Source organism: Callospermophilus lateralis, chromosome 7 (genome assembly GCF_048772815.1).
Source record: "Callospermophilus lateralis isolate mCalLat2 chromosome 7, mCalLat2.hap1, whole genome shotgun sequence".
Lineage (NCBI taxonomy): Eukaryota > Metazoa > Chordata > Mammalia > Rodentia > Sciuridae > Callospermophilus > Callospermophilus lateralis.
This window is the reverse complement of record NC_135311.1, coordinates 88,105,708-88,133,184: the sequence shown is the minus strand read 5'-3', so window position 1 is coordinate 88,133,184 and position 27,477 is coordinate 88,105,708. Positions and strand designations below refer to the sequence as shown.

The 27,477-nt window shown below is 35.0% G+C and overlaps 1 protein-coding gene across 2 annotated transcripts in view; it reads left to right on the top strand.

Moving 5' to 3' along the window:
* Positions 1–4,909: 4,909 nt before the first annotated feature.
* Lrrc7 (leucine rich repeat containing 7) overlaps positions 4,910–27,477 on the top strand; it is a 403,609-nt gene continuing 381,041 nt past the window's right edge. For both annotated transcript variants that reach the window (XM_076862304.2, XM_076862303.2), the window contains exon 1: positions 4,910–5,006. In XM_076862304.2, coding sequence (XP_076718419.2) covers positions 4,910–5,006 — 97 coding nt within the window. The remainder of the gene's footprint in view (positions 5,007–27,477) is intronic.

Sequence of the window (27,477 nt, the reverse complement as noted above, 5' to 3'; positions counted from 1 at the left end):
TGTGGCTCAGCGGTAGGGTGCTCGCCTCGCAGGTGCGAGGCCCTGGGTTTGATCCTTGGCACCACATAAAAATAAATAAATAAAATAAAAGGCATTGTGTCCAACTACAACTAAAAAATAAATATTTGAAAAAAAAATAAAATGTATTACATAAAGAACCTAACATGGAATGAAAGGTGTTTTATAAAACTTCTTCCTAATAGTTTTATTCTCTTAACCTCACTCCCTCATCCTCCGTTGAATTCGTTGAATTAGTCATTCCCTATTTTCCTCTTTCATCTGGTATAAATCCCTTTCAAACAGATCTTTAGTCACCAGCCACAAACCCATCTCAATCCACCATTCCAGATCAATCCTAACTTGCTTTCTGATCTGTCTGAATCTGTTAATCATTTCACTATTGATATTATCAGCCTTGTAAATGAACAGTCTCCAGGTTTCTCTGGTTGACCACCAGGCAACCTGTCAAGGCTTTGATTGTATCTTTTTCATTCCTCCTTTCATTTTTTATGTGCCTGTTCTAACTGCAGACCCTCTCCAGGCTCTTACTCCACCTCTGTATCAGTGGAGAACTTTATCGTCTCAGTGAATCTGTTGAACTTGCCTCCTCTACATATCTAAGTGTGTATTTTCTATTTTCAAGGGATCCTAAATGCCAGTGTCTGGACAAGTATAAGACCAGATATTTTAGGAGGACCTGATTAATGTAAAAAAAAAAAATACATCAGTCAGGTCTTGGCTTTAGCTGACCGAATTAAAATCTTTAGTGCTGGGAATGGGGCATTGGGATTTGCTTAAAGCTTCTCGTGTGATTGTGAGACTTAAACTAAATTGGGGTGACACTATCTAGAGGGTTATGGACACCTTGTTCATAACCTCTGAATGTTATTTCATGCTGTTATTCAGTCTCAGTGGTGGACATGTAGGCTGTACTTTTCAGAGCTCCTCAATAAATTGTCAGAGCATTTGTCTTGCCTGTGGTCATCACACTTAATCTCTCCTTGCTGGAACTGTTAACACACCCCCACTGGTGGCTTGCCAAGCTAGAGAGCAGCAGAACAGCTCCTTTGCATTGTCCTGGCTGTGCTCCAAGATTTCATTCATGGTCATATTGGTTGACCATTTAATGCTAACCATAGATCACATATGATACCGGTCGAAGAGTTCAGGCAGCCAGGAGTACAATCTCAAGAAAATGGAAGTCACATACTTATATAGCAGTTTGCAGAAAAAAGGTGTGTGTGTGTGTGTGTGTGTGTGTGTGTACGCGCGCGCGCATGTGTGTTGGTTACTGGGTATTGAATCTAGGAGTCCTTTACCATTAAGCTATAACCTAGGTCTTTTATTTTTTGAGACAGGATCTTGCTATTCCTGAGGGTCTCACTAAATTGTGAGGCTTGCCTTGAATTTGCAATCCTCCTGAGTTGCTGAGATTACAGATGTCCAACACCATGCCAGCTTTGTCAAACTTTTAAATTGATTCATTTCCTGCCCAGTGGGAACAGCATTTAGCATTCTAAAGAACAAAAGGATTTTTAATGTTTTATAATTTTTTCATCTACTAGTATGTAATATACATAAAAGGGAATTTCTTCACCCCACTTATCTTTTTGACAGTTCTTGAAAGCTCAAAATGTAATTGATAGACATGAACAAATCAGTGGTAATATCAAAACAATTAAAACTCAATATGTAATCAGTAGATTAACATAGAAGCAAGTACGGGTATAGTATTAATTTTATATACTACATCTTATATGAAAAGCACTTATATATAATATGTATTAAATATTAATGTGCTTAAGAATTTTATATAATGAAATATGCATTACAAAGTAGAATCTCAAGAATTCAGTCTCCTAATGAATCTATAATATATACCCATGGATTCATGGAAATAATGGAATAAAAAGCAGTTAGAAAATAAAAATCAGAAAAGATAAGTTAAGTCTTAGTTGAGCTTCTCACATCCTGTGTGTGGCAATGAGTGTCACTGAGCATTTCTGAGATTTATTTTCTCTATCTTTAAGAATACTGTTCAAAGTATTAAATAAAATAAATTGTAAATGTTAACATATTATAAATATTTTAATTTTTTTATGAAGGTGAGATGTCACTATAAATTTTGAAATATATTCTAAAATTTTTGAGAATGATAGGATATGTAGCACTTTAGTTAATCTATAGGAATAAAAGCCCACTTTTTGTCAATCTAAATATTTTTATCAGTAATCCCTTAAATCTTACAGATAAAAATGAAACACTGTTTTAATTTTTTCATTTCTGAAAACTGGCAATTCATATACATGGATGTTTCATGTTTCTGTACAATACCTAGAACATTTGTTAGTTTTTTTTTTCTTAACACACTGGACATGTAAAATGTTACTACATGATTTCATAATTACTTTTGTTGATTCTGACTAATCACAGCTACATGAACTCTTGTATTATGACTGCCACAATGCAAGGCATTTTACTTGTGCAAATACATCTACTCCTCACACCTACAAGGCTGCTAAAGTTATCTTCAATTTAATGATGAGAAAATGAAAGCACAAAGTATGTAAGTTTTCTTAAAATCATCCTTTAAGAGGCAGAATGGAAGTTGAGCCTGGGGATTTCAGAGCTAAGCTCTTCACATTTCCTCCATGCTGCATTGCTAACCTGGCATAATCTCCAGGATATCCACTTGTGGGTGTTCCCAGCAGGCCTCCTCTGGGCACTGATCCCTGGGAGGCTGCTTGGGGATTTTGGATGTTAACAGGAACCATGTAGGTGAAAATCTCCCAGTCTTTGGGAATACTTTCTAATCTCAGCCATAGCTACATGGAAATAAAATCAGTTTTGTTTTCACATATTCGATAGTCAGAGATATAAAATAAAAAATAATAGCCCTATCAAGAGAATGGTTTACATATATTTCCAAGTGAGTAAGTTGTCTCTCCCTACCAGAGTATAATCATGGCAAATAAATTCATGTTTAAAATTACACCACAATTTTATGTAGACATTTGCATGTGCAGGTTATATATGACGTATTTTACAATCTTGAGGTTGGAAATACTAGTGAATAATTACAAGTTCACTTAAATTGTTATTAGATCATCATGGAAATTCATGCATTTACTGAAACATATAATCAAAATTGTTCACTGAATTAATTCAAGAGTCAGAAACTAGAAAATTTGAGATAATTTAGTTGGCATAACTAATCTTCATGATGAAACTGCAGAGGAGATAAGTAGATATATCCATACTTACATACACACATATATGTGTGCATATGTACATACATACATACATACATAAGGAATTTGTGTCTTCAAGTTCTCACTTGATTTCCTATCATTGTATTATCCTAATCACAAGAGAAATAACTCTTTTTTCTCACTTGAAATGAGCTTCAAGGGAAACTAATATTCAAGGTATTACAATTACAGTTTCTTATACTTTACATAGTCATAGGCATATTAGCATGCACAAACACAGCAGCATCTATATATGAGTGTATTGATTTCATTTCTTTTATTTGGAAGAGTGTTTTTAAGTGCCAATTATAGCTTCCCCAAAATATAGTGTTATGTTACTATTCTAGTACAAAAGGCTATTTTATATTTCACACTATTTTAAATATCGCTTTTATGATATCATCATTTCCTAATTTCCACTCTGAACATCAGAAGCAAAGTCTTCTGTACCAGTAGCCCTAGGACACCCTCTATCATAATATGCATAACAACCATACTGTTTGCAATGGCATACATTCTATGAAACAGGATAGTTATCAAAACACATGATATCCCTGATTTAGAATAATTATATAGATATTAAGAAGCCATACTTACATTTTCAAAATGTAAATAAATACCTTGAGATTTGTTTTATGAATGTTCAAATCCTGAGTATAGAGGTATTTTATGTTTTAGAAATTAATAGAGGGCACCTTAAAGATGCAAAACTATAAACTTTATTGAAAACAGAAAGTGCTAACCACAAAGTGTGTGCTCTTAAAGATGCTCACCACAATTGAATTCGATAAATTTGTCCTTTTTGATTCTCAGCACCATGCTAAGAACTGAGAAGTACAGTTTATCCATTTTTCATCTTTAAGAAGTCACAATTATTATAATTAGAAATCTCTTCAGTTTCATTTATTAGCATGAAAAGAAAGCAACAATTCTTCTCTTGAAAATTGGTATTTGAAAAGTCAGTGAAATATATGTTCTTTCTAAAGGATAACTTATAAATATGTTTACTTCAACTATTTACTTGTTTGTTAATAGGTTATCTTAGGTTGGGTTGGGCTGCTATAACAAATTTTCATAGATTTTGTGGCATAAATAATAGACATGTTTTTACTGGCAGTTTTGAGGCTGGGAATGTCATAATTAAAGAGTTTGTAGTCATAATTTCTTTGAAAGTCCTCATTTAGGCTGGCAGATGATGGCATCCTTCTTGCTGTGTCTTCCTGTGGTGGAGAGAGCTCATGCCCTAGTTTTTCTCTCTTATCTTATGTGGCCCTAATCCCATCATGAGCAGTCACCCTCATGACCTCCTCTAATCTGATTACCTTCCAAAAGGCACACCTCCAAATACCATCACACTGGGATGTTGGGGCTTCAATAAATCCACAAACATTCTGTCCATAACAGTCTCTAATTGGAGAACATGCATGAGTTTTGTCCACATGGTGTTTTTATTTTTTTTTTAATTGAAATACCTGAAAAACTCAGGCACTCTCCATTAGTTCCTCTCATTTCCTACCATCATACTATTTGTCAGATACTTTTAGTGGTGTTATCAGGTTTCTGTAAGTACTTGAATTTGTGACTGTTTATACCATTTAAATTGCCAGGATGTATCTAGATTTTGCCATTAAAATACACCTTGAATTTTCTCTTACAGGATGGAGAATCTAATAAGGGGAAGAAATCCCCCACAATATCAGAGAAGTCCTTGTAAAGAGGTTCGTGCAGCACTTCGGAAGAGGCCTGAAGAGGAGTGTAAGTATGTTTAATAGGATTAACTGTGTTCTAGATAGACCTTGGTGAGTAGAACAGTGAAATTAAAGGTTTACCTTTAAATGTTTTTAGACAAGTAGGAGAGGTATTCAATAAATATTTGTTGAATGGAGTTGATTTTTAAAAACAAATGGCCACGTCCAACCTGGACACAAGCATTGAGATTTTTTTTTTTTTTCCTGAATATGTCTCTGTATTTTAAGATGTTCTACTGATCTTTGGATTCCCTGTTCAGATGAAAGTAGAAAAGGCTGCACAATCTACCAAATCTTTCTTAGACACACATATCATGCATATTAATGGTTTTTAGAAACTTAGAAATAAGGAAACTTTTAGAATGTGCTTAAAATAAACATTTTCTAGTGTCCATTTGAACACAGTTTTTTAAAACTGAAAACTCTGAAAACCATTGTATTACTAAAAAATAAATACCCAAGGGTAAACATGAATCCCTCTGTCAAATGGAAACATTTGATTTAATCAAATTTAAGGAAAAAAACTTTAAAAGACACTGTAAAGTCATTTTAGTTCATCCTTGATTTATTGAATATTAGAATATGTAATTGTAAATATTTTACTAAAATATTTATAGTCTGTATAGTAGATTGTTAGATATTTTAAACATAATATTCACATTTTAAGTTTGTAAAAGATTTGCAACACTGACTTTCCTCATGATATCTGTGTATAATTATTTTCATGGAACTTAACTACATTCTTTCTATGACAAAAAAATTATCTGCACTTTGCCTTAATACAGGAACTTGCATTTCTTAAGGATAATGATGATTTAGTAGGTTCACTGAAGTATACAGTATAATAGACTTTTAAGATTACATTGGGATTTTAAATTAGTTTAAAGTACACTACTCTGGGCAAAGACCGAATATATTAAAGTTGAGCATACACTTCGCAAGTATGTATTTTTTTGTTTGTTTTGTTTTATTAGAAAGTCAATAAATAACCTTATTGAAGTGACATCTATGTCATTCAGTGTAACATTGATCTTCTTTTAATTTGCAGTTTTATATCTTTTACACTGTACATGATTTCCAATTAAAATTAAAATTTGAAAGTGAGGGTAGAGTTCGTGGCATTTGTAACATGAAAATTTCTTGCACAAAAGTATTACTTCTTTTTATTGGAGGTATTCAATAGGCAAATGCCATAAATCATAGGAAAACTTTGGAGTGTCTTCTTAGTCCCTGGTATAGTTCTACAAATTTCATTTTAAAAACTTAGAAGGAATTTTTGTGGATATCTCAAAAATTCTCATTGTGTTGATTCTCATAGTGTTGTTATTTAAAATGAACATAGTGATGTTTCAGGGATCTTATAATAAGTTATGGAGGCAAATAGTTGGCCAACTGTGGGTTTTCATGAAATCCAACATGATATCTATTTCTGTAAATAAAATTTTATTGAAACACTGCCATCATCTACTTACTTAGGCATATATAGAATATCTTCACACTAGAAAGAAAAACTTGAGTAGTTGTAACCCAGACCATTTGGTCCACAACCAAAAATGATTATCTGGTTCTTTATAAAATATTGTTGAACCCTGGTTTTAAAAATAGTTTTTGAATTGTGGTATCCAGAATAGCAGCAGTTGCATCATCTGGGGACTCAATATGCATATTCAATAGAAATGCATATTCTAGGGTTGCAACCCATACCTACTGAATGAAAAACTCTTAAGAGCAGGGCTTAGTAATCTGTGGAAGAAGTCCTATGACAGATCATGATGCAAACTCAAATTTAAAAACAGCCAGCCTAAGTAAAGTGATTCTAATGTAAGGAACATACATGAAGTTACCTACTATGTAATTAAAAAGGTAAGTAGTCTGTTGCCTGTGTTATAAATTTTCAATGGAAATGAAAAATCTGTACAACTTTATTCTCTTCAGAGATATCATCATCCCTTGATAGTGTTGTTAGTATTATGAGTAGTATTTCTTGTCCTTTCATAGAGCATATTAATTCCTGAAGGAAAAGCCACCATCTTTTTTGTAATAGAAGTAGCAAATCATAGTAGTTGAGACTATTACCTTTGCAGACACACAAAAGTATTTATTCACTTGTGTGACACTTAATATAACCATCTTCTGGACCCTGAATATTATGTTTTTAAATCTAAGACTTTTAAATCAGTTCACTTATCTAAAAAAAATGAGTATAATGATGGAGACTACCTTATAGAATTGTTTGAGAATTAATAAATTCTACCTTATAGACTTGTTTTGAGATAGTTGTGTTAAGTACTGGATACAGAACCTGGGATATAACAAGTTTTTATTTTTTTCCTTCTCTGTCTCTCTTTATTATTATTATCTTTCATCAAACTAATCTTTCCATTAAGAATCATAGGGCATGATTTTGATAGAGAAATATAAATCCACAAAAAATTATCACCCTATTTATTTTTTAAAATGTATGACAAGGTACAGGTTGTAAACAAATGCCATAAATCCAGCTTTCTTGCAGCTGTGTTAGATTGTAATCAATATTTGGTGGTAATTTATCTAACACATGATGGAGTTATTTCCCTGTGATTCTACAGATTCAATGTAGGATTTTGCACAAGGCTTTTAGTTTAACTCCCAAGAAAAACCACTGCCTTGGAAAAGCATAGAAAGTCAAATGGCAGTGACTTCCTTTTGCTAAGAATCTAAAGAGTTTGTGGAACTGTGATCAGTTTATAGGATTCCCGAGATTGAAGGAGAGCCCTTTCTCAATTAGAGAGGTTTCATGCAGGAAGGTTTATGTAAAGAGCATAGTTCATACTATTTTCTTTTTATTTTGTACTCATTCACAATATTTTTAATCTTAAAATAAACATTTTATTTCTTAAGATTAGCTATATCAACAGCAAATATAGCTCTTAGATGTTTATTTAATGTTAATTTCATCTAGTTATGGTGTATCTGGCATAGCCAAGTAAACTTCCAGTAAAAATAAATCAATTCTTGTGAAAAACAACAACAACAACAACCCTGAATTTTAAGGATGCTTGAGTTATTTCCTATTAAAAACAGAATAAAAAATGTTTTCCCTCAACCTTATTCAGCTAAAGTCATACATTATTGTTCTATTCCCAGGCAAATCTCCCAAAAGAGCTGTCTATACACGCTCCATTTACTTAGTTCCCACTCATTCCATCAAACAGGTCCAATCTGGCTCCTACTCTGTCACTCTACTGAAACAGCTTTCATTCAGATCACCAATAATCTCTTTATGTTGCTGTAATGGTTTTCTATTATTATGTAACAAATTACATTAAGCTTTAGTGGATTTAAAAAAAACAACAACAACATTTATGATCTCACAGTTTCTGTGGGTTAGGAGTCCAGGCACAGATCTCTGCTTCAGGATCTTACCAGGTTGGAGTCTCATCAGAAGCTCAGTTGGGAAAGAATCCATTTCTAATTGCACTCAAGCTGTTAGCAGAATGTGTTTCTTGGTAGTTGGATGACTGAGTCTCCGCTCCTTATGCTGTAAGGTTGCTGTAAGTTCTAGAGACCTTCCATAGTTCCTTGTTGATGGACATTCTAAATATGGCTGCTTTCTCTCTCTCCCCCTCCGCCTCCTCCCTTCTTCCTTCCTTTCTTTCTCTTTCTCTTTCTCTCTCTCTCTCTCTCTCTCTCTCTCTCTCTCTCTCTGTTCTTGGGGAGAAATTCTTGACCCTCTTTTAAGTGCTTTTACCTGATTCATCCAGAAACACTCAAGATAACCTCAATTCTGATGAATTAAAAATCAACTGATTTGGGACCACAGTTACACCATTGCCTTTACCATATCGCCATTTCTATTGGCTAGTAAAAAGTCACAGTTCCTATCTACATACAAGGAGCAGGGATTCTACATGGCTAAAACAGGGTGGAATTATGACCACGAAGCCATCTTGGCATTCTGCTTACCATTTTCTGAATTCTTCAAGCAGGAATTATACTTTTGATACGTTCCTCCTTAAAACTGACATGGTGTGAATGTTTCTACCCCTCCAAAATACATATGTTGAGGCCTAATTACCAAAGTGATGTTATTTATTAGGAGTGGGGCTTGGAGATATAAGTAGATCATTAGGGCAGCCCCTTCATGAGTAAAATTGGCATCCCAGAGAGCTTCCTCATACCTTCCACCATTTGCATAAACACCTACAGGTCACCACCTATGAACCATGAATTGGCCTTTACCAAGACACCAAATCAGACACAACCTTGATCTTGGACTTTCCAGCTTTTAGAACTGTGAGTAATAAATTTTCATTGTTTGTAAGCTACCTGGTTCATAGTGTTTTGCCATAGCAACCTGAATAAACTGAGACAGAGCTCCTCTAAGGCCTTGGCTACCATAACACAGCACAGCGCTCTCCTAGGTTTCCTCTGATCTCTTTGGTGACTCTTTTCCATACTCAACCTATTCTTTTCAGTTATGACATATTAGAATTTCTAAAGGCAAGTTGAAGTTTTCTTCTTTTCAAATATACTGCCTCCACGACAATCTCATAACACATGTCAGTTCTTCCTGTAATTAGAGGACTCACAGATTGATCTCTCCATCCTAGACCTCTCTCTATTCAGCCAGATGTGTACTTAACACATCCTCTTGGACATTCCAGAGTGCCTCAAATTGAACAAATCCTAAAACAAATCCATGATATCATCCTTTAAACCCTAAGATCTTCTAGTATTTTTTGTATGTCAGGTGCTAGGTGTAGATGCTAATCATCTAGGTTTCAGGTACACAAATCTAGGAGTCATTTTTCATCCTCATCTTCCCATTTTTCCTCTTCACTCTAATTTCAAGGCCTCTCAGTTTTACCTCCTCAGTACACTTTAAATCGGTTTACAAATGAACTCTGCAAAGATTCTAAGATTCTACCAACTACTCTCATAAGAAACATTCCTGAATACAGTTATGGTAGATTTTCATCTTAAAATGGCCCCCATGGCTTTCCATTTGTCACTCAAAAAGACAGAAGCTTTTCTGCAATTCATAAGGCCTTGCAGAGTCCTGCAACTACTGGCCCTGATTCAGCTTCATCTCACACTTTATTCCTTCTCCTTCTTCTCCAATCCCACTGGCCAGATTATTGTAGTCCTTGAACATAATCAGTGATAGAAGAGAATTTTTTCAACTGGTATAGACTCAGAGAACAACAACAGAAAATTATCCTGGAAAAGAAGAGGATGCCTTTGGAAAAAAATAAATGTGAAAAATTCAAATTCTCTAGAGAATTGAAAATTTTCATTGATCACAGGAAGATAAGTGTTCTGTGAAGTAGCTTCAAAATAAACAATATGGGGAAAACAGAAACTTTTTTTAAAGGAAAAGGAAAAAAATGAAAAGAATATCAATGAGGAAAGAAATTATATTTTAATTATACTTTCATGTTTAATGAAACATGAAAAGCAGAATTGAAATTTTCATGGGAGTCAAAAAAATAAAAATTCACATTGTGATAATATCAGGAATTTGAAAAGGAAATATTGGAACTATTTCTTGAATACAGAGGAAAGATGAACAACAATAATGAAGGGAATGACATGTATGGAAAAATAAAGACAGAAATCCAATCTAAGAATTTTAGGTTTTCCTAAGAAAAAAATTAAAATGATTCAAAGAAAAATATTACTAAAGACTTCCTTAAATGTACTTTCTAAGTTATTAAAACATCTGCCTGCATCTAAAAATGTCTGATTATGTACCAAACTAAATCAGTTCAATGAGATCCATACCCAGGTACACCCAAACATTTTTAAGTCACACTGCCAGCTCTTTGGAAAGCAAAAACACTGTCATATCCACCTTAATGAAGTAATTAATTTAGCTAAGAAATTAATTACTTAATTTCAAAGATGAAAATATTCCATAAGAATCTGCTAGAAAAAGGAAGAAGGAAAGAGAAAAGGAAAGAAGAGAGGAGGAAGGGAGAGATGGAAGGTCAGTCAAAGTGCAGATTCTGGAACAGATGGCAAAAACTCACCTTTCCCTGCTGCTCTACTCTAAATGGAACTAAATACCCTGGAAATTATTCAACAGACCATGGTAAAAAGGACTTTGAAAGCTTGAAAGAGGAAGGCAGACTGGCCAAGACTTCTGGACTTGAAGAAAAGAGTTCAATGGTTGTTTTTTTTCCTTTAAAAAAAAAAATATATATATATATATATATATATATATATATATATAGAGAGAGAGAGAGAGAGAGAGAGAGAGAGAGAGAGAGAGAGAGAGATGGACTGGGCCAGAGAGACCTGCTCCTGGCATTTGTGAATAGGCATAAAGAGGAGAATTTGTGTAAAGCAAGAGAAGTCTGTTATCTCAGCCCAAAGGCATAAATCAGGAGAAGAACAGACCCCTAATGGAGAGGCCCAGCCTCTTTTCTATAATATAACTGATTGGCAGACAGTTGGATTCACCTGTAGCAGCAGAGCAGCAATTTCCAAGGACATATCAGCCTTGTTGTCCCTGGAAGGCAGACCTAGCCAATGCTGCTGGTGGCAGCAGGGAAGTCCTGCATCTCCTGACCTACCACCCAATCGCATAAGAAGATCCAGGTCCTGTGGCTTCTGTGCCTTCCCTGAAGATTTCTCAGTAACATCTGGGAGCCCAGGAAAACACTTTCAGCCTTGGCGAATGACACCAGTAGGATTTGAGCAGAACTCGCCACAGGGCTAGCAGAAAGAAGATTGGCAGGGGAGTAAGAGTGTAAGGGATCCCAAAACTGTCATTGGAACTAAAAGCCCCCAATGTAGTCTAGGACCAATAAGCTAAATCACAACAGAGTAAATGCCTGCTAAGATTTCAATAGAAGATTTCAGTAGGATAGAGGAGTTTTCTAATATAATCACAAGCAAAACTATAATCTGAGGAAAGACAATCAACTGACCCCAGTGTGGAGATGAATTGAATGTTGGAACTATCTGACAAGGAAATTGAAGCAATCATCATAAAAATACTTCAACAGACAATTATATAATCTCTTAAATCAAGTGAAAAAAATCTCAAAAAAAGATAGTGCAAAAAGAACTAAATGAAATCTTACAGTAGTTTTGATTTGCATTTATCTAACTGCTAGAGATGTTGAACATTTATTCATATATTTTTGACCATTCATATTTCTTCTATTGTGAAGCACCTATTCAGCTTCTTAGCCCATTTATTAATTGGGTTATTTGGGGTTTTTTGTTTTGCAATTTTTGAGTTCTTTATATTTCCTGGAGATTAATGCTCTATCTGGGGAGCAAGTGGTAAAGATTTTCTCCCATTCTGTGGGCTCTCTCTTCACATTATTTGTTGTTTCCTTTGTTATGAAGAAGCTTTTTAGTTTGATTCCATCTCATTTATCAATTCTTGATTTTATTTTTTGTACTCAAAGAGTCTTGTTAAGGAAGTTAATACCTAAGCAGACACGGTGAAAATTTGGGCCTACTCTTTCTTCTTTTGGGTACAGGGTCTCTGTTCTAGTGCCTAAGTCTTTGATCCACTTTGAGTTGAGATTACTGCAGGATGAGAGATAGTGGTTTAATTTCATTTTCCTACGTATGGATTTCCAGTTTTCCCATCACCACTTGTTGAAAAGGCTATCTTTTCTCAATATATGTTTTTGGGGCCTTTGTCTAGTATAAGATAACTGTACTTATGTGGATTTTTCTCTGTTTCTTCTATTCTGTACCATTTGTCTACATGTTTGTTTTGATGCCAATCCATGCTTATTATGGCTCTATAATATAATTTAAGGTCTGGAATTGTGAGGCCTCCTGCCTCACTCTACTTGCTAAGGATTGCATCGGCTATTCTGGTTCTCTTATTTTTCCAAATGAATTTCATGATTGCTTTTTCTAGTTCCATGAAGAGTGTCATTGAAATTTTTCATAGGAATTGCATTTAATCTATACAATGTTTTTGGCAGTATGGCCATTTTAACCATATTAATACTGCATCTAATAGCATGGGAGAGCTTTCCATCTTTAAAGGTTTTCTTTAATTTCTTTATTTAGTGTTCTGTAGTTTTCATGGTAGAAATCTTTTATCTCTTTTGTTACATATTATAAAAAATACAAGCAATGATAAAATGTTGACAAGGATGTGGGGGAAAAGGTATACTCATAGATTGCCAGTGGGATTGTAAACTGTGCAATCACTACAAAAAACAGTATGTAGATTCCTCGGGAAACTTGGAATGGAGCCACCATTTGACCTGGCTATCCCACTCCTCAGTCTGTACCCAAAGGATTTAAAATCAGCATGCTACAGTGATGTAGCCACATCAATGTTTATAGTAGTTCAAGTCACACTGGCTAAACTATGGAACCAACCTAGGTGTCTTTCAACAGATGAATGGATGTAGAAAATATGGTATCTATATACAATGGAATATTACTCAGCCTTAAAGAAGAATGAAATAATGGCATTTGCCAGTAAATGGATGGAGCTGGAGAATATTATGCTAAGTGAAATAGGCCAATCCCAAAAAACCAAAAGCAGAATGTTTTCTCTGATATGTGAATGTTAATTCACAATGGGGCAGGGTGCTAAGGAAGCTAGAGAAGAATAGATTTACTTTGAATTTGACAGAGGGGAGCGAAGAGAGGAAAGTAGGTATGGAGATAGGAAAGATAGTAGAATGAATGGGATATTATTACCCTATTACAGTGGCCCAGTACCACTGTAATACATGACTACACGAGTGGTGTAATTCTATATCATGTACAACCAGAAGAATAAAAATTTATACTCCATTTATGTATGATGTGTCAAAATGCTGTTATGTATAACTGTCATGTATAGCTTATTAGAATAATTTTTTTAAAAAAACCAAATGAAAATTATATAACTGAAAAAAACAATTATAAAATAAATATTTTGTTCAATGGACTCAATTGTAGAGTAAAAATGACAGGATAAAATAAGCAAATATAAAAATAGATTAACAGAACTCATTCCATCTGAAAAATCAAAGCAAATATAGACTAAATAAAAATAAACACAGCCTCAAGAATTTGTGGAAAAATAACAAAATGTTATTATTTATATCATCAGAACTACGAGAGAAGAGAAAGAATGGGAGGATGAAAAAAAAAAGCACTTGTAAAAATGGTTAGAAATCTTCTCAAATTAGCAAAAGACATAAATATAGATATTCAATAAGGCAGGTGATCTCCAAAGATGGTAACCCCGCCAAAAAATTCCCACAAAGACATAATTAAACTTCTGAGAATGCTAATTTAAATAACAGCGAATTTTTTAAAAGTCTGAAACACAGAGGGTAAAACAAATTTAAATACCTTTAAGGTATTGCAAGAAACATCAGCTTTTAATCCTATATTCAACTAACTCATCCTTCCACAATGAAAGAAAAATAAAGTTAGACTCAGAAGAAGGAAAGAAGAACAATAGAATGGATAAAAGTAGAAGATGGAAGAATGAGAGGGACATCATTACCTAGGTACATGTTTGACTGCACATGCGGTGCAATGCTACATTGTGTACAACCAGAGAAATGAAGAGTTGTGCTGAAATTGTGTATAATGAATCGAAATACATTCTTCTGTCATATATGATTATAATTATTAATTAATTGATTTTTTAAAAGAAATAAGTGTAACAGACTCTACCTAATTTTTCATGGTTAGAGCAAAAAATAGTAATACTATCTGATGTGGTACATGCTCTAAATGGAGGAAATAGTTAAGACAATTATGATGAATAAGTAGGAAGGGTAATGGATCTAAAAATAAGTAAGGTTTCTCTACTTTATCTGAAGTGATACAATACTGATACCAGGCTACTGTGATAAGTCACATATGAAAAATAGAACAATCAATAAGTAGACTAGTCAAGATAATCTACTCTAAAATATTATTCTACAACATGTATACTCAGAAAAATGAGCAATTATATTCCATCTATGTATGATATATCAAAGTGCATAAATGCATTCTACTGTCATGTATAACTAATTAAAAAGTAATAAAAATTTTTTAAAAAACATTATAAATAGATCAAAATTGCATTAAAGAAATTCTGGTGACCTAAAGAGAGACAAGAAAAAAGACACAAAAGAATGAAAACTTGATGGAACAAATAGAAAATAAATAATAAAATGGCAAACTTAAGTCCTAACATATCAACAATTACATCAAGTGTAAATGGTTAAATATTAGTTAAAGGCTAGTCAGATTTGGTTAACAAATAAGATTCTGTTTTATAAAGTTCTGTTTATAAAACATGCCCTTTTGATGCAAAAACACAGAAAAGTTTAACATAAAAGGACAGGGAAAGATATATTGTGCTAACACTATTTTAATGAAAGCTAGAGTGACTATATGAATATCAGGAAAAAGTAAGTTTAAAGCAAAAAAGATTATAAAAAATAAATAATATAATTTCAGAATGACAAAGGAAATAGCTAATCATGAGAATGTAACTATACAAAGAGTATATGCCCTCAATTTTGCAAATTTTTACTTGAGTAGATTTTCTTTCATTGATTTTGCTACCATGTTTTTTCCACTTAATTAATTTTTACTCAGTTCAATTTAGTTTTCAATAGACATTCTTAGTGATATAATTGTAGTTGTGGATGGATTAGAAAAGGTGTAAACCTATGCTCATATGGAAAAACTATTTGTGAAAATACAATTTTTCCTCAGGATTAACTTGATTCAGTATTACGGAAACTAAAAATACACAAATTCTGTCCATTATGTTTCTTAAGAAAAATTTATTGAAGTTTTTTCTTATAAAATTTTAGTTCCTAATAGCATAATTCCAGCCTCACGCCAGGTTATTATGTTTTTTCTTAATGTAATCTATTTAATATTGTTAAGAGATAGCAATTATTTTTTTAGAAAACTGAATGTTGCCTTTTTAAATGTTAAAATATCCTAATATTAATCAGGAAGCGCTGCACCCCTGAGCTACAACTCCATCCCCCATTCTTGCTTTTTAATAATCCCTTCTTTTGACTCTGTTTTCCATTTTAGTTTGTCCTTCGAACAGATGAGAACTTTGATACACAATCCTTATTAAGAATTTCACATTAAATAAGTGTCCATGAATCAATGATTGAAAATCAATCAATCAGGAGGAACTGTTAATGCAATGTAAGCAGGAGGTCCATTAGTCAAATGGATCCTGGAGCTACCCTTCTTCTGGTTGACTTCATCTCAGGTCTCTGCTGGATGCCTGGATTCCTGCATTACCAGGACCTTATTTTTAGTCTACGTCCCAATGACACCTATGATGTTGATGACCTTGTGCTACTATGGTCCAAGGACTAGGCAGTGGTGGGTGGAAAAAGACCATATACCTGCCTAGAAAATCTGATGGGTCACATAACTGGAAGTTCAGAAATAAGGTAGGCTTAGGAGTTCACTATTCTCTGTGTGTGAGCTTTATGCTCAGGCTGATAACATGGTACTCTGCAGTACCTCAAACATGAGCACCAAAATGTGTAAAGGAAGAAATTCTGTCTCCTTCTGGGCTTCTCTTTATGCTAAAAAATCTCCCAGGAAGTATCTGGAAAATATTCCCTTCCCCATTATTTTATTGGTTTAAATGGTTACATGCACATTCCTGTACTAATGCTTTCACCAGTAAAATGCTGTGTACTCATTAGCTTACCCAGTAGTACTGGACCACCTCCAAAACCTGGTCTTATATTAAAGGTAATATCAAATTACATATTTGCCATTTGGCTTAGCATGAATAACGGAATAGGTAAGTTTAACCAACACTATATCCCATGCTGTTGCTTGTACTATATATTCATCTCTGCATACTCAGTTATCTCAAAATATCTTACGGTTTTGCATGGGGATAAGGGAAGAGGAAAGAGCTACTTTATTCCTACTGTTCTGTGCTATTTGCCTATACTATTTGGTGTCCTCATTGTTACCTCTCCAGGGTTTGTCTTCTGCTGAATTATCATTTTTTAAAACATAAAATACCATACATACAAAGAAATGCATGTAACACGTATTTAGACCTAAGATTATAAATTTGTATTTATGTGCTGTGATCTCAGAGACATGAAACTGAAGATTTCTAGCCAATTTTGCTTATCTCTTTTGTCAAGTGTATCCTTTCCAGATAAGCCTATATATTATTCACAGCTTAGGTTCTTCTTTAAGATGGCATTTTCTTAAGTTCTACAGCAAAGTTAAAAGAAACTCATTAGAAACAAGCAGTCAATGATTTCTTATTTTCTCACAAAATCTTATTAAATATTATGGTTCCTATTAATATTTTAGATTATACAGTTTTATAACAACCAATTAAAAATAGAAGTTGTATTCATTTGAATTTTTATCTGCACACTCACAATTAATACATTTAATTGTCTACTTATTATATCCTAAAGTAAAAATAAAATTCAAGGGAAATTAGATCAAATTAGATTCAGAGTCTGAATATTCTGGAACCTTAAGAAAATTGAAAGCAAGCTAATTGAAACTTTGCATCAAGTTGAAGTCTTTTAAATATGTTTCAATGGTTATACCATTTAAGGTAATAATAAAAATTCAAGCAAATAATTGACACAAAGTGTATCTTAAGATCTTAGCTTTGGTCCAATGTCCTTAGTTATTTTTGCAGCAAACTCCTCCTAAGATGCGACATGAGGCGCAATCAGCATTTATTCTCCTGTCACTTCTGGCCTACCTAATCATTCATTTGTGTAGTAGGTCGAGCTCTCACGGGACTTTTAAAATGCAAATACCTCTGGGGAGTAACTCCAGTCAAGTCATAAAACTCTTCAGCATGAACATGTTTTCAGATCAGTGGCCTCAACAGCTGGAAGATATCAAAAAGCAAGAGATCGTTGGATGTCTGGAAAGAGTAGGGAAAAGCCAAAAAAAAAAAAATTGATAGAGTTGTGAGAGATTTAAAAAGCAAATTTCATTGACTCTACATTTTTGCCAAAGGCGGATTTTGCTCTTCAATGAAAGACTTTTTCAAATAAAATTTCAGACCTTTTCCCATCCTTCTTCTCATTTTAGTCTTGCCTTGTTCTTCTTTATGTCTGCTTTATGAAAGCATCCCTGATGTTCGTTTTTCTCCTCAGTAGAGGATAGAATCTCCCTCCTGTCTGTTCCTGAATCACTTTGGACAGGACAGGTGGTTAATGTAGTACTTTCTGGAGTATATTTCATCCTGTTATTTGCATGTCTATTTCCCCCTCCATCAGATTGTAAATTGCCCAAGAGGGAGGCAAACACATTTTATTCATGTATCATTAGCAATAAGCATAATATTTGCTATATGATCATTATTCTTATAAAAGTTTACCCCCCCCCCCAAAAAAAAAGAAAATGAATTCTAAAAGATAAGACTTAATTCATGAAACTTTAATTATAGTTGAAAGGAGAGTTGGAAATTAAAGTTACCCAAAAGATAATTTCCATATTCCAGAATAATTCTGGAACCAATTGAGATATTGGCTGAATGTCGGGCAGTTTGGGGGCAACCATTGTTTTATTATTTATAAAGATTAGATTGGAGGACATAGTTGAGATGTTTAGCAACAAAAAATTTCTTCATAATATACTCCAAAAATAGTTATTTTTATCTACCAAATATAGCAGCGCAGTAAACCCATAGGTCTCTTGTGAGGAATTCCCTTTGCAAAACCAACAACATTGAGGAACAAAATTATGTAGTGTGTCTTTTCTGAAGCAGCTGAATCCCCAAGAAGGATGGAGAAAAAAAACTGGGATATACAGGCCTAATATTCATTCAAAAGTTATCCATCAAGAAAATTACTACACTTCCTAGGAAGAGATAGAAATGAGATAAAAAGGCTCATATCAGAAATGTGTCAGTCAACTTTCTATTATTATAACAAATGCATGAGATAAATCAAATTATAAAGGGAAAAGAGTTGTTTGGGCTAACAATTTTAGAAGTTTCGGTCCATGACCAATTGGCTCCATTTCTTTGGGCCTGTGGAGAGAAAAGCACAACATGATAGAAGCATATGGCAAATCAATACTGTTCACTTCATGGATAAGAAGTGAAAAATAGGAAGAGGAAGAGAATGAAGCCCCACAATTCTCTTTGAAAACATGTCACCTGTGACCTAGAGCCTCCCAGTGGGGCTCATCTCTTAAAATCCCCACCACCTCCCAAGGGTATCACTTTGGGGAATAAGTCTTTGATACATGGGCCTAGGGACACTTAAGTTCTAAAGTCTATCCAAGTGTCAGGGAAATAAACCCCTGCACAAAAGAAATAGGTGAATGCATAAAAGATATTCTATTTCCAATGTTCTCTATAAGTTTTGTGTCTTAAGCCATTGAACCCTTAGGCAGCTAGCGGGGCACTTATTAGTGTAGACCTTTCCCAAATATCAGTTCCTAATTTTTGGTGGGTCCTTCTGGGATCATTTGGGACAGAAAGGAACAGGGGTATAGACTTAACTTTAAGACCACTCTGAATCAAAGTCTTGACACTTCATTTCATGTTCTATTGTCTCAAATTAGGTCCTATGTGCCTCTCCCTGTTCTGGGTGCTTATGATATGGTGTGATGGTTAATTTTATGCATCAACTTGGCTGGGCCACAGGATGTTCAGATAGCTAATTAAACATAATTTCTCTATGTGTCTATGAGGATGTTTGCAGAAGATATCAGCATTCGAATTGGTAGAAAAGCAAAGCAGATGGCCCACCCCAATGTGGGTGGGCACCATCCAATCCTTGAGGGCTTGAATAGAACAAAAATGTTCAATTCAGAAGCTTTCAGAGGAAAGCTGAATTTACTCTCTGCAGATAGCTTGAACTGGGTTGTCAGTCTTCTCCTGCCCTTGGTGCTCTTGATTCTCAGACCTGTAAATGTGGATTACAATCCTGACTCTCATGCCCTCAAACTACACACTACCTTTCCAGAGTCTCCAGTTCGCAGAGAGCAGATCTTGGAACTTTTTAACCTCCATAATTGTGTGAAACAATTTATTTTATCTATCTACTTATTTATTTATTTTTTAGTTGTAGCTGGACACAATACCTTTATTTTATTTATTTATTTTTATGTGGTGCTGAGGATTGAACCCAGGCCTTGCACGTGCTAAGTGAGCACTCTACCGCTGAGCCACAATCCCAGCCCTTGTGAAATAATTTCATATAATAAATCTCTCTCTCTCTCTCTCTCTCTCTCTCTCTCTCTCTCTCTCGTGTGTGTGTGTAGTATTAGTTGTTTTTTTTCCCAGCGAATGCTGATTGATACACAAAATGAGCAAATTAACACAAGGGTGCTTAGTCACTGAGCCACATCCCCAGCCCTTTTTCATTTTTCATTTTGAGACAGGGTCTCGCTAAGTTAGGTCTTGATAAGTTGCTGAGGCTGGCTTTGAACTTGTGATCCTCCTGCCTTAGCCTCCCAAGCTACTGTGTTTACAGGACTGTACCACCACCCCAGTGAAATGATCAAAAATTTTAAGTGCAAGAATTGTAGAAACTTCCTTGCAATGTAACTATGTTCTAGTTGGGGAAAAGCAGACATTAAACAAAATAATTAAGTTATGAAAAATTCCATATTCCATTATGATCCGTGAGAAAATAATCCATGCTATAGAAAATTTGTAACAATGGCTGCCATTCTTACTGGAGTAAGATGGTATCTTAGAGTATTTTAATTTGCATTTCTCTGACTGCTAGAGATGGTGAGCATTTTTTCCTGTATTTGTTGATTAATTGTATATCCTCCTCTGAGAAGTGTCTGTTCGGGTCCTTACCCCATTTGTTGATTGGGTTATTTATTTTTTTGTTGTTTAACTTTTTGAGTTCTTTGTATACTCTAGAGATTAGAGCTCTATCTGAAGTGTGAGGGGTAAAAATTTGTTCCCAGGATGTAGGCTCCCTATTTACCTCACACATTATTTCTCTTGCTGAGAAAAAAACTTTTTAGTTTGAATACGTCCCATTTGTTGATTCTTGATTTTAACTCTTGTGTATCAATCAGCTATAGGTGTCCTATTAAGGAATTTGGAGCCCGAGCCCACAAGATGGAGATTAGGGCCAACTTTTTCTTCTATTAGTCACAGAGTCTCTGGTTTGATTCCTAGCTCCTTGATCCATTTTGAGTTAACTTTTGTGCATGGTGAGAGATAGGGATTCAATTTCATTTTGTGGCATATGGATTTCCAGTTTTCCCAGCACCATTTGTTGAAGATGCTATCCTTTCTCCATTGCATGCTTTTAGCAACTTTGTCTAATATAAGGTAGTTGTAATTTTGTGGATTGGTCTCTGTGTCTTCTATTCTGTACCATTGGTCTACCTGCCTGTTTTGGTAACAGTACCATGCTGTTTTTGTTACTATTGCTCTGTAGTATAGTTTAAAATCTGTTATCGCTATACTGACAGTTTCACTCTTCCTGCTTAGAATTGTTTTAGCTATTCTGGGTCTCTTATTTTTCCAGATGAATTTCATGATTGCTTTTTCTATTTCTGCAAGGAATGTCATTGGGATTTTGATCGGCATTTCATTGAACCTATATGGTGCTTTTGGTAATATAGCCATTTTAATGATATTAATTCTGCCTATCCATGAGCAAGGTATATATTTCCATCTTCTAAGTTCTTCTTCTATTTCTCTCTTTAGGGTTCTGTAGTTTTCATTGTATAGATTTTTTACCTTTTTTGTTAGGTTGATTCCCAAGTATTTTATTTATTTATTTATTTATTTATTTTTTGAGGTTATTGTGAATGGGGTAGTTGTTCTCATTTCCATTTAAGAGGATTTGTCACTGACATACAGGAATGCTTTTGATTTATGTGTGTTAATTTTTTACCCTGCCACTTTGCTGAATTTATTTACTAGTTCTAGAAGTTTCTTTGTAGACCCTTTTGGGTCTGCTAGGTATAGGATCATGTCATCTGCAAATAGTGCTAATTAAAGTTCTTCTTTTCCTATCTTTATGCCTTTAATTTCTTTCATCTGTCTAATTACTCTGGCCAGTGTTTCAAGAACTATGTTGAATAGAAGTGATGAGAAAGGGCATCCCTGTCTTGTTCCAGATTTTAGAAGGAATGCCTTTAATTTTTCTCTGTTTAGAATGATGCTGGCCTGAGGCTTAGCATAAGTAGCTTTTACAATGTTGAGGTAAGTTCCTAGTATGGAGATTCCTTGGAAAGCTGGGAAGGGAACCACCATCTAACCCAGCTATTCACCTTCTCGGACTATACCCAAAAGACCTAAAAAGAGCATACTAGAGGGACACAGCCACATCAATGTTTATAGCAGCACAATTCACAATAGCTAGACTGTGGAACCAACCTTGATGTCCTTCAATAGATGAATGGATAAAAAAATGTGGCATTTATACACAATGGAATATTATGCAGTACTAAAAAATAACAAGATCATGGCATTTGCAGGGAAATGGATGGCATTAGAGCAGATTATGCTAAGTGAAGTTAGCCAATCCCTAAAAAACAAATGCCGAATGTCTTCTCTGATATAAGGGAGTTGTCTCAAAATAGAGTAGGGAGGAAGAACATGAGAAGAAGATTATCACTAAATAGGGAAGAGAGGTGGGAGGGAATGGGAGGGATAAAGGGAATTGCACAGAAGATGGAAGGAGATCCTCATCGATATACAAAATACATATATGATGATGTGAGGGGGAAGGAAAAAAAGAGAGAAATGTGCCATATTAGATTGGGTAGAGAGAGGTGAGGGGAGGGGAGGGGAGGGGGGATAGGAAGGGCAGCAGAATAAAATATACAATAGTATTGCTGTATGTATATACGTGGCCGTATAACCAATGTGATTCTGCAAACTGTACACTTGGAAAAATGAGAATTCATACCCCATTTGATTCAAATGTATGATATGTCAAGATCATTGTATTGTCATGAACAACTAATTTAAAAATGTAACAAAGTTTAAGAATTTAAAAGTTAGTGTAACAAATCAGGGAGAAGAGGACAGGCCTGGTACAGAGGAAGACACATGGGCAAGGGGGTAAAGGAGCTAGCTGCATCCGTCTTCTAATCATCTAGAATCCACAACATATGCATTTAAATTCAACTGGGAGAACTCTGCCATCCATCCAAAGGTTAATTCTGGCATAATGCATTTATGATGTTTGGAAGAATAGTCACCCAAAATACTGTTTCCTCTTTCAGAGAAGTATTAAAAAACTTTTTGTCTTTTCACAAAGTTAATAAACTTGACATACGGTGCACCCAGGTTGTCCGAGGTTGTTTGAAGTACCATTCTTTCCCGTATTGTATTTTTACATCTTTAAAATGTGAGTGTGAATTTGCCCAGAAGGCCTGGTAAGCAGGTATCTGGCCCTGAGACCCTGCTGTGTTGCCAAGGGCATGGCTGTGGAACTGCATAGGCCTCTGCAATGTCTGTCATCCTTGTCTGTTTCATCTGGAGAATTGACCTCAGCATGTCCCTGACCTAAAGCAGCTGTCCTTTACTTCAGAAACATGTAGGGGCCTTATGAGAATGAGTGTCTGCTCTTTCAAGAGACCTCTCTCCTCAGTAAAGTGGAATTTCTTCCTGCTACATCTTTTGCACAGAAATGAAATAAGCATATAGCACTTAATCTCTCTTTATTGTTCTGCTGCTTTTAGGGTAGGGTTGCCATTTAAAATTCAAGATGCTTGGTTAAAATCACAATTTAGATAAACCACAAATAATTTTAATATAATATATCCCATGAAATATTTAGTGTACATTTATGCTAAAAAAAATTACTCATTGCTTATCTGAAAAACTCAAATTTTCCTGGATGTCCATATTAGGGTTCTCAAGAGAAAAAGAACCAATATGATCTGTGTATATATAAAGAGAGATTTATCTGAGGGACTTGGCTTGTGTGCAGGCTAGACTGTCAGACTGAAGATCTAGAAAGGAGCCAGTGTTGCAGTTCAAGTTCAAAGGGTGTCTGCTAGCAGAATTCCTTCTTTCTAGGGAGAGCTCTGTTAATTCCTTCTGCTGACTAAGCCCACCCACAATCATGGAGGACAATCTGTTTTATTCAAAGTTCACAAATTTAGAAGTTAATCTAATCTAAAAGCACCTCACAGAAATATCCAGAATAAAGGTTGACAAAATATCTGGGCACTGTGACCCAGCCCACATGCCACATAAAATTAATCATCACAGGTGACTTTTATTTTTATTTCCTAAATCTGACCACCGTATTTCAGGAATTAGGAACTGACTATAATTTAAATTGTTCCCAACAGTTGATCTCCTTCTTTCTTTAACAATGTTAAACGGTATTACTTACTAGTATTTTGTTTTTAGTTGTCTACTACATTTTTTAGCATCATTTCCCTAAATTTTGTCTGAGGAGGTCCAAAATGAGAGATACAAAATCAATATTCCTAGTCTTCTGAAAGATTCCTCTGTTAGAAACAAATCTCAGAACCATCTCCCTTCATGGGTTGTATAGTACCATTCAGAAGGAAGTTTCCCAGGCAGTCAGCATTCAGCCCAAACCTGGATTTGAGCTCTTATTTTTCTTCCTGCCTTCTCTTATTAGGTGCCTCCCCTACTATGTCTTGTCTTGCTGGATCTTCTCTAATTTCACAAATTTCTAGAATGTTCCCTTAGAGCAAGGCAATACCTGTACCCAAAAGAATAAATTTATTACTTTGAAATTCACCTAAGAATGCTTTCAATATTTTTGTTGGTATTTCTTCTTCCTTTTATTATGTCCAAATTTTCTGGGCATGTAGTCTACTGTCCTTGTTTTTCAAGCCCTAGATCTGCAGTTGCTGGACTTTGTATTTTTAAAAGGCCATACTCTCATTAGGTTCCCTGATCCTAACTCTTTGAGTTCATTCCCAACACTCTGGATTACTCTGAAATTCTGTGTCTCAACCTCAGTTAGGTTTCTTTTATCTCTGCATTTTCTGCTTTTCCATGTTCCTTTTTAAAACTGGTCTGATCCTCATCTATCCATTTATTTTTGTGTCTGTTTTTCCTATGTTTCAAGATACCATTCTCTATTTCATAGCTATCTAATCTATGCTATGAAATTTTTCTCCCAAGGAAATCTCTTTCCCTCCAAAGTAAGCAGATAAATTTGCTTTTCTTTTCTTTTTTTAATTTTGCACTGCTTCTGTTCCAAGAATAAAATCAAAGCATGCCTCATTTCACACCACTCCAGTTCCTTCTGGATATCCTGCAGTAGCTCCGTTCTTAAAAGTCAAGTGCTCCAAATGCAGGCTTTAGTGTTCCTCTTCCTAACCCTTAGGTATACAATTATTTTAATAGGTTATTTTCCTTTTCAATTCAATCTAGTAGATGGCAGATCCTTTTCATAGTAAGGACTCAGTATTACTTTTCATATGTTTATCAATCAAGTTCACCATTTTTCTGTGGGAAAATTCGCAGCGAAAATTCTCTAAATCTTAGGCCATGAAGAATGCTGCATGATTATACAGTCCAGACCTCAACACTGACCAGCATCTGCTAAGGCCAGCATGGGTAGTATACTGAGAATAAAACTATCCTTTCTGCACAAAAATAATCATTTGCTGATTGAAATACTGTTATGAAACTGTTATGAGATACAAGAAACTCCAAAGTCAGAATCCTGCATGGCCTACTTTCTAAAGTTAAAAACCCACATGTCTTGGGCCCATCAAAAAATTTTCAGGTATCCATTGAGTCACCAAAATCTACTTTTTGCTACTTGTATTTATTATTTTAAAAAAAATAATAAAAACCAGTGGAAAATGTGGCTTAAGTACATGGCTACAATGATCTGCCAAAGAATTAGCACATCTAGCCTTAGTCATGGGGTCTACTCCTGTAAAATGTCACCAGGTAGGTTTCTCAAGGGAAGGGACGGAGCTTAATCTATGCTCACTTCTTCAGAACCTGCCATTCAAATAACTTCTCCCATATCTGTGGAAAAGAGAGAATTGGAACAAAAGTAAATGCCTCCTCAAGAAACCTGAGAAGTGAGTAGGAAAGATGTGTTCTCCAAAAACATTCTCATGGCAATTATAACTACCTACAGGCTGTGGCAGAAGTTCCTGTGGACTGACTTCCATGAAGTGACTGCAAAAAATACTTGGGATACCTGTTCCACGATGAAAGGCCAACCCAGATATAAAACTCACATACACTCGATACACCTTAACTCCATGAAGATTGTCCTATTCTAGCTTAATTTACTCTTTAACCCTGGGTACATTTTTATGCCAATGTCAATCTTCCAGTACCTGAAAAAATGACATCTTGCCAAAATGCTTGATCCAGAATGTCTTCCAAATCAAGCTCCAGCAAGAAAAGACTCATCCAAAGCTATGATTAACTAAATGAACAAGCCTCCTATAACTGGATAATCCCACTCAACTCTGCTTTTATTATTTCTACTTCCTACAAGCATCCAGAAAACTGAACAAAATTTCTACTACCCTTTCTTATCTCTACAACTAGACTCATTATATTTGATTTTATTGTAATACATCCCTTAATTGAGATGATGAATGACCATATTTCATGGCACAATAGAGATACACCTATATTTTCATCTCCCTCTGTGGATTTAAAAGGGGGATAATTTTCCCCTGCTCTGATGTTATGAGCCCACCAGTAATAGACATCACAGTGATTGCTTTAATTCACAAAACATAGTCTTGATTTTATAATTAGACTATCTCATTTCAAATTATTTACCAATGATTCAGTTCTTTTTTTCAAATTTAAGACTTTCTATCCTTCACTCCATATCCCACCTGCAACCATCACCTGGTCTGACTGCACTAGATGTGGTCAGCATCTTTACACTCCCACTCCCTGCACCTTCCTTCTGTCTTCCCAGCTACTGTTGCAGAGCCCTGCCTATTGAAGAAGGAGCTAAAGAAACCTAGAGGAGTCAGAGAAGCACTTAACTTGGCTGGATTTTGCCCTCTGAGAGATGATTCAAGGCAATTTTTGTTAGCTTCTGTCATGGTTTTTCTTAGAACAGTCCCTTCACAAATAGAAATTTTCTCTTGACCTCTGCATATACATCTCTTTTCTGGATGCCCTTGTACCTCCTTTGGCAGCATCTAGGAATTCAGCATTTGCGTCTAGGTTCCTGAACATGAGGTTCACTTGCCTTGTTTCACTGAGCAGGACCAAAGTTTACATCCCATGAATTTTCTCTTTTGTGTGGGCTACTTCTGATAGACAAGAACACTCACACTTACAAAAACCAGGCATGCAGACAGATTCAGATGCATGCAGGTTGCCTCCTCTAACTTGCTGAACATGCTGCATTAGCCCTCTAAGCATTGAAAAGCACCAGTTTTCTGTGATTTCAACAGCAGGTAATAGATTTCAAGGTCTATGAGGGATCCCATGAAGCCTCCTTCCCCAAGGATGAAGAGATAAGAGAGTGGCATCATTGATCATGTCTGGGTGGAAAGGGTACTCATGCTATGGTAAAGCTTCTACAAAGAAATCCCTCCATACTACTTGGCTCCCT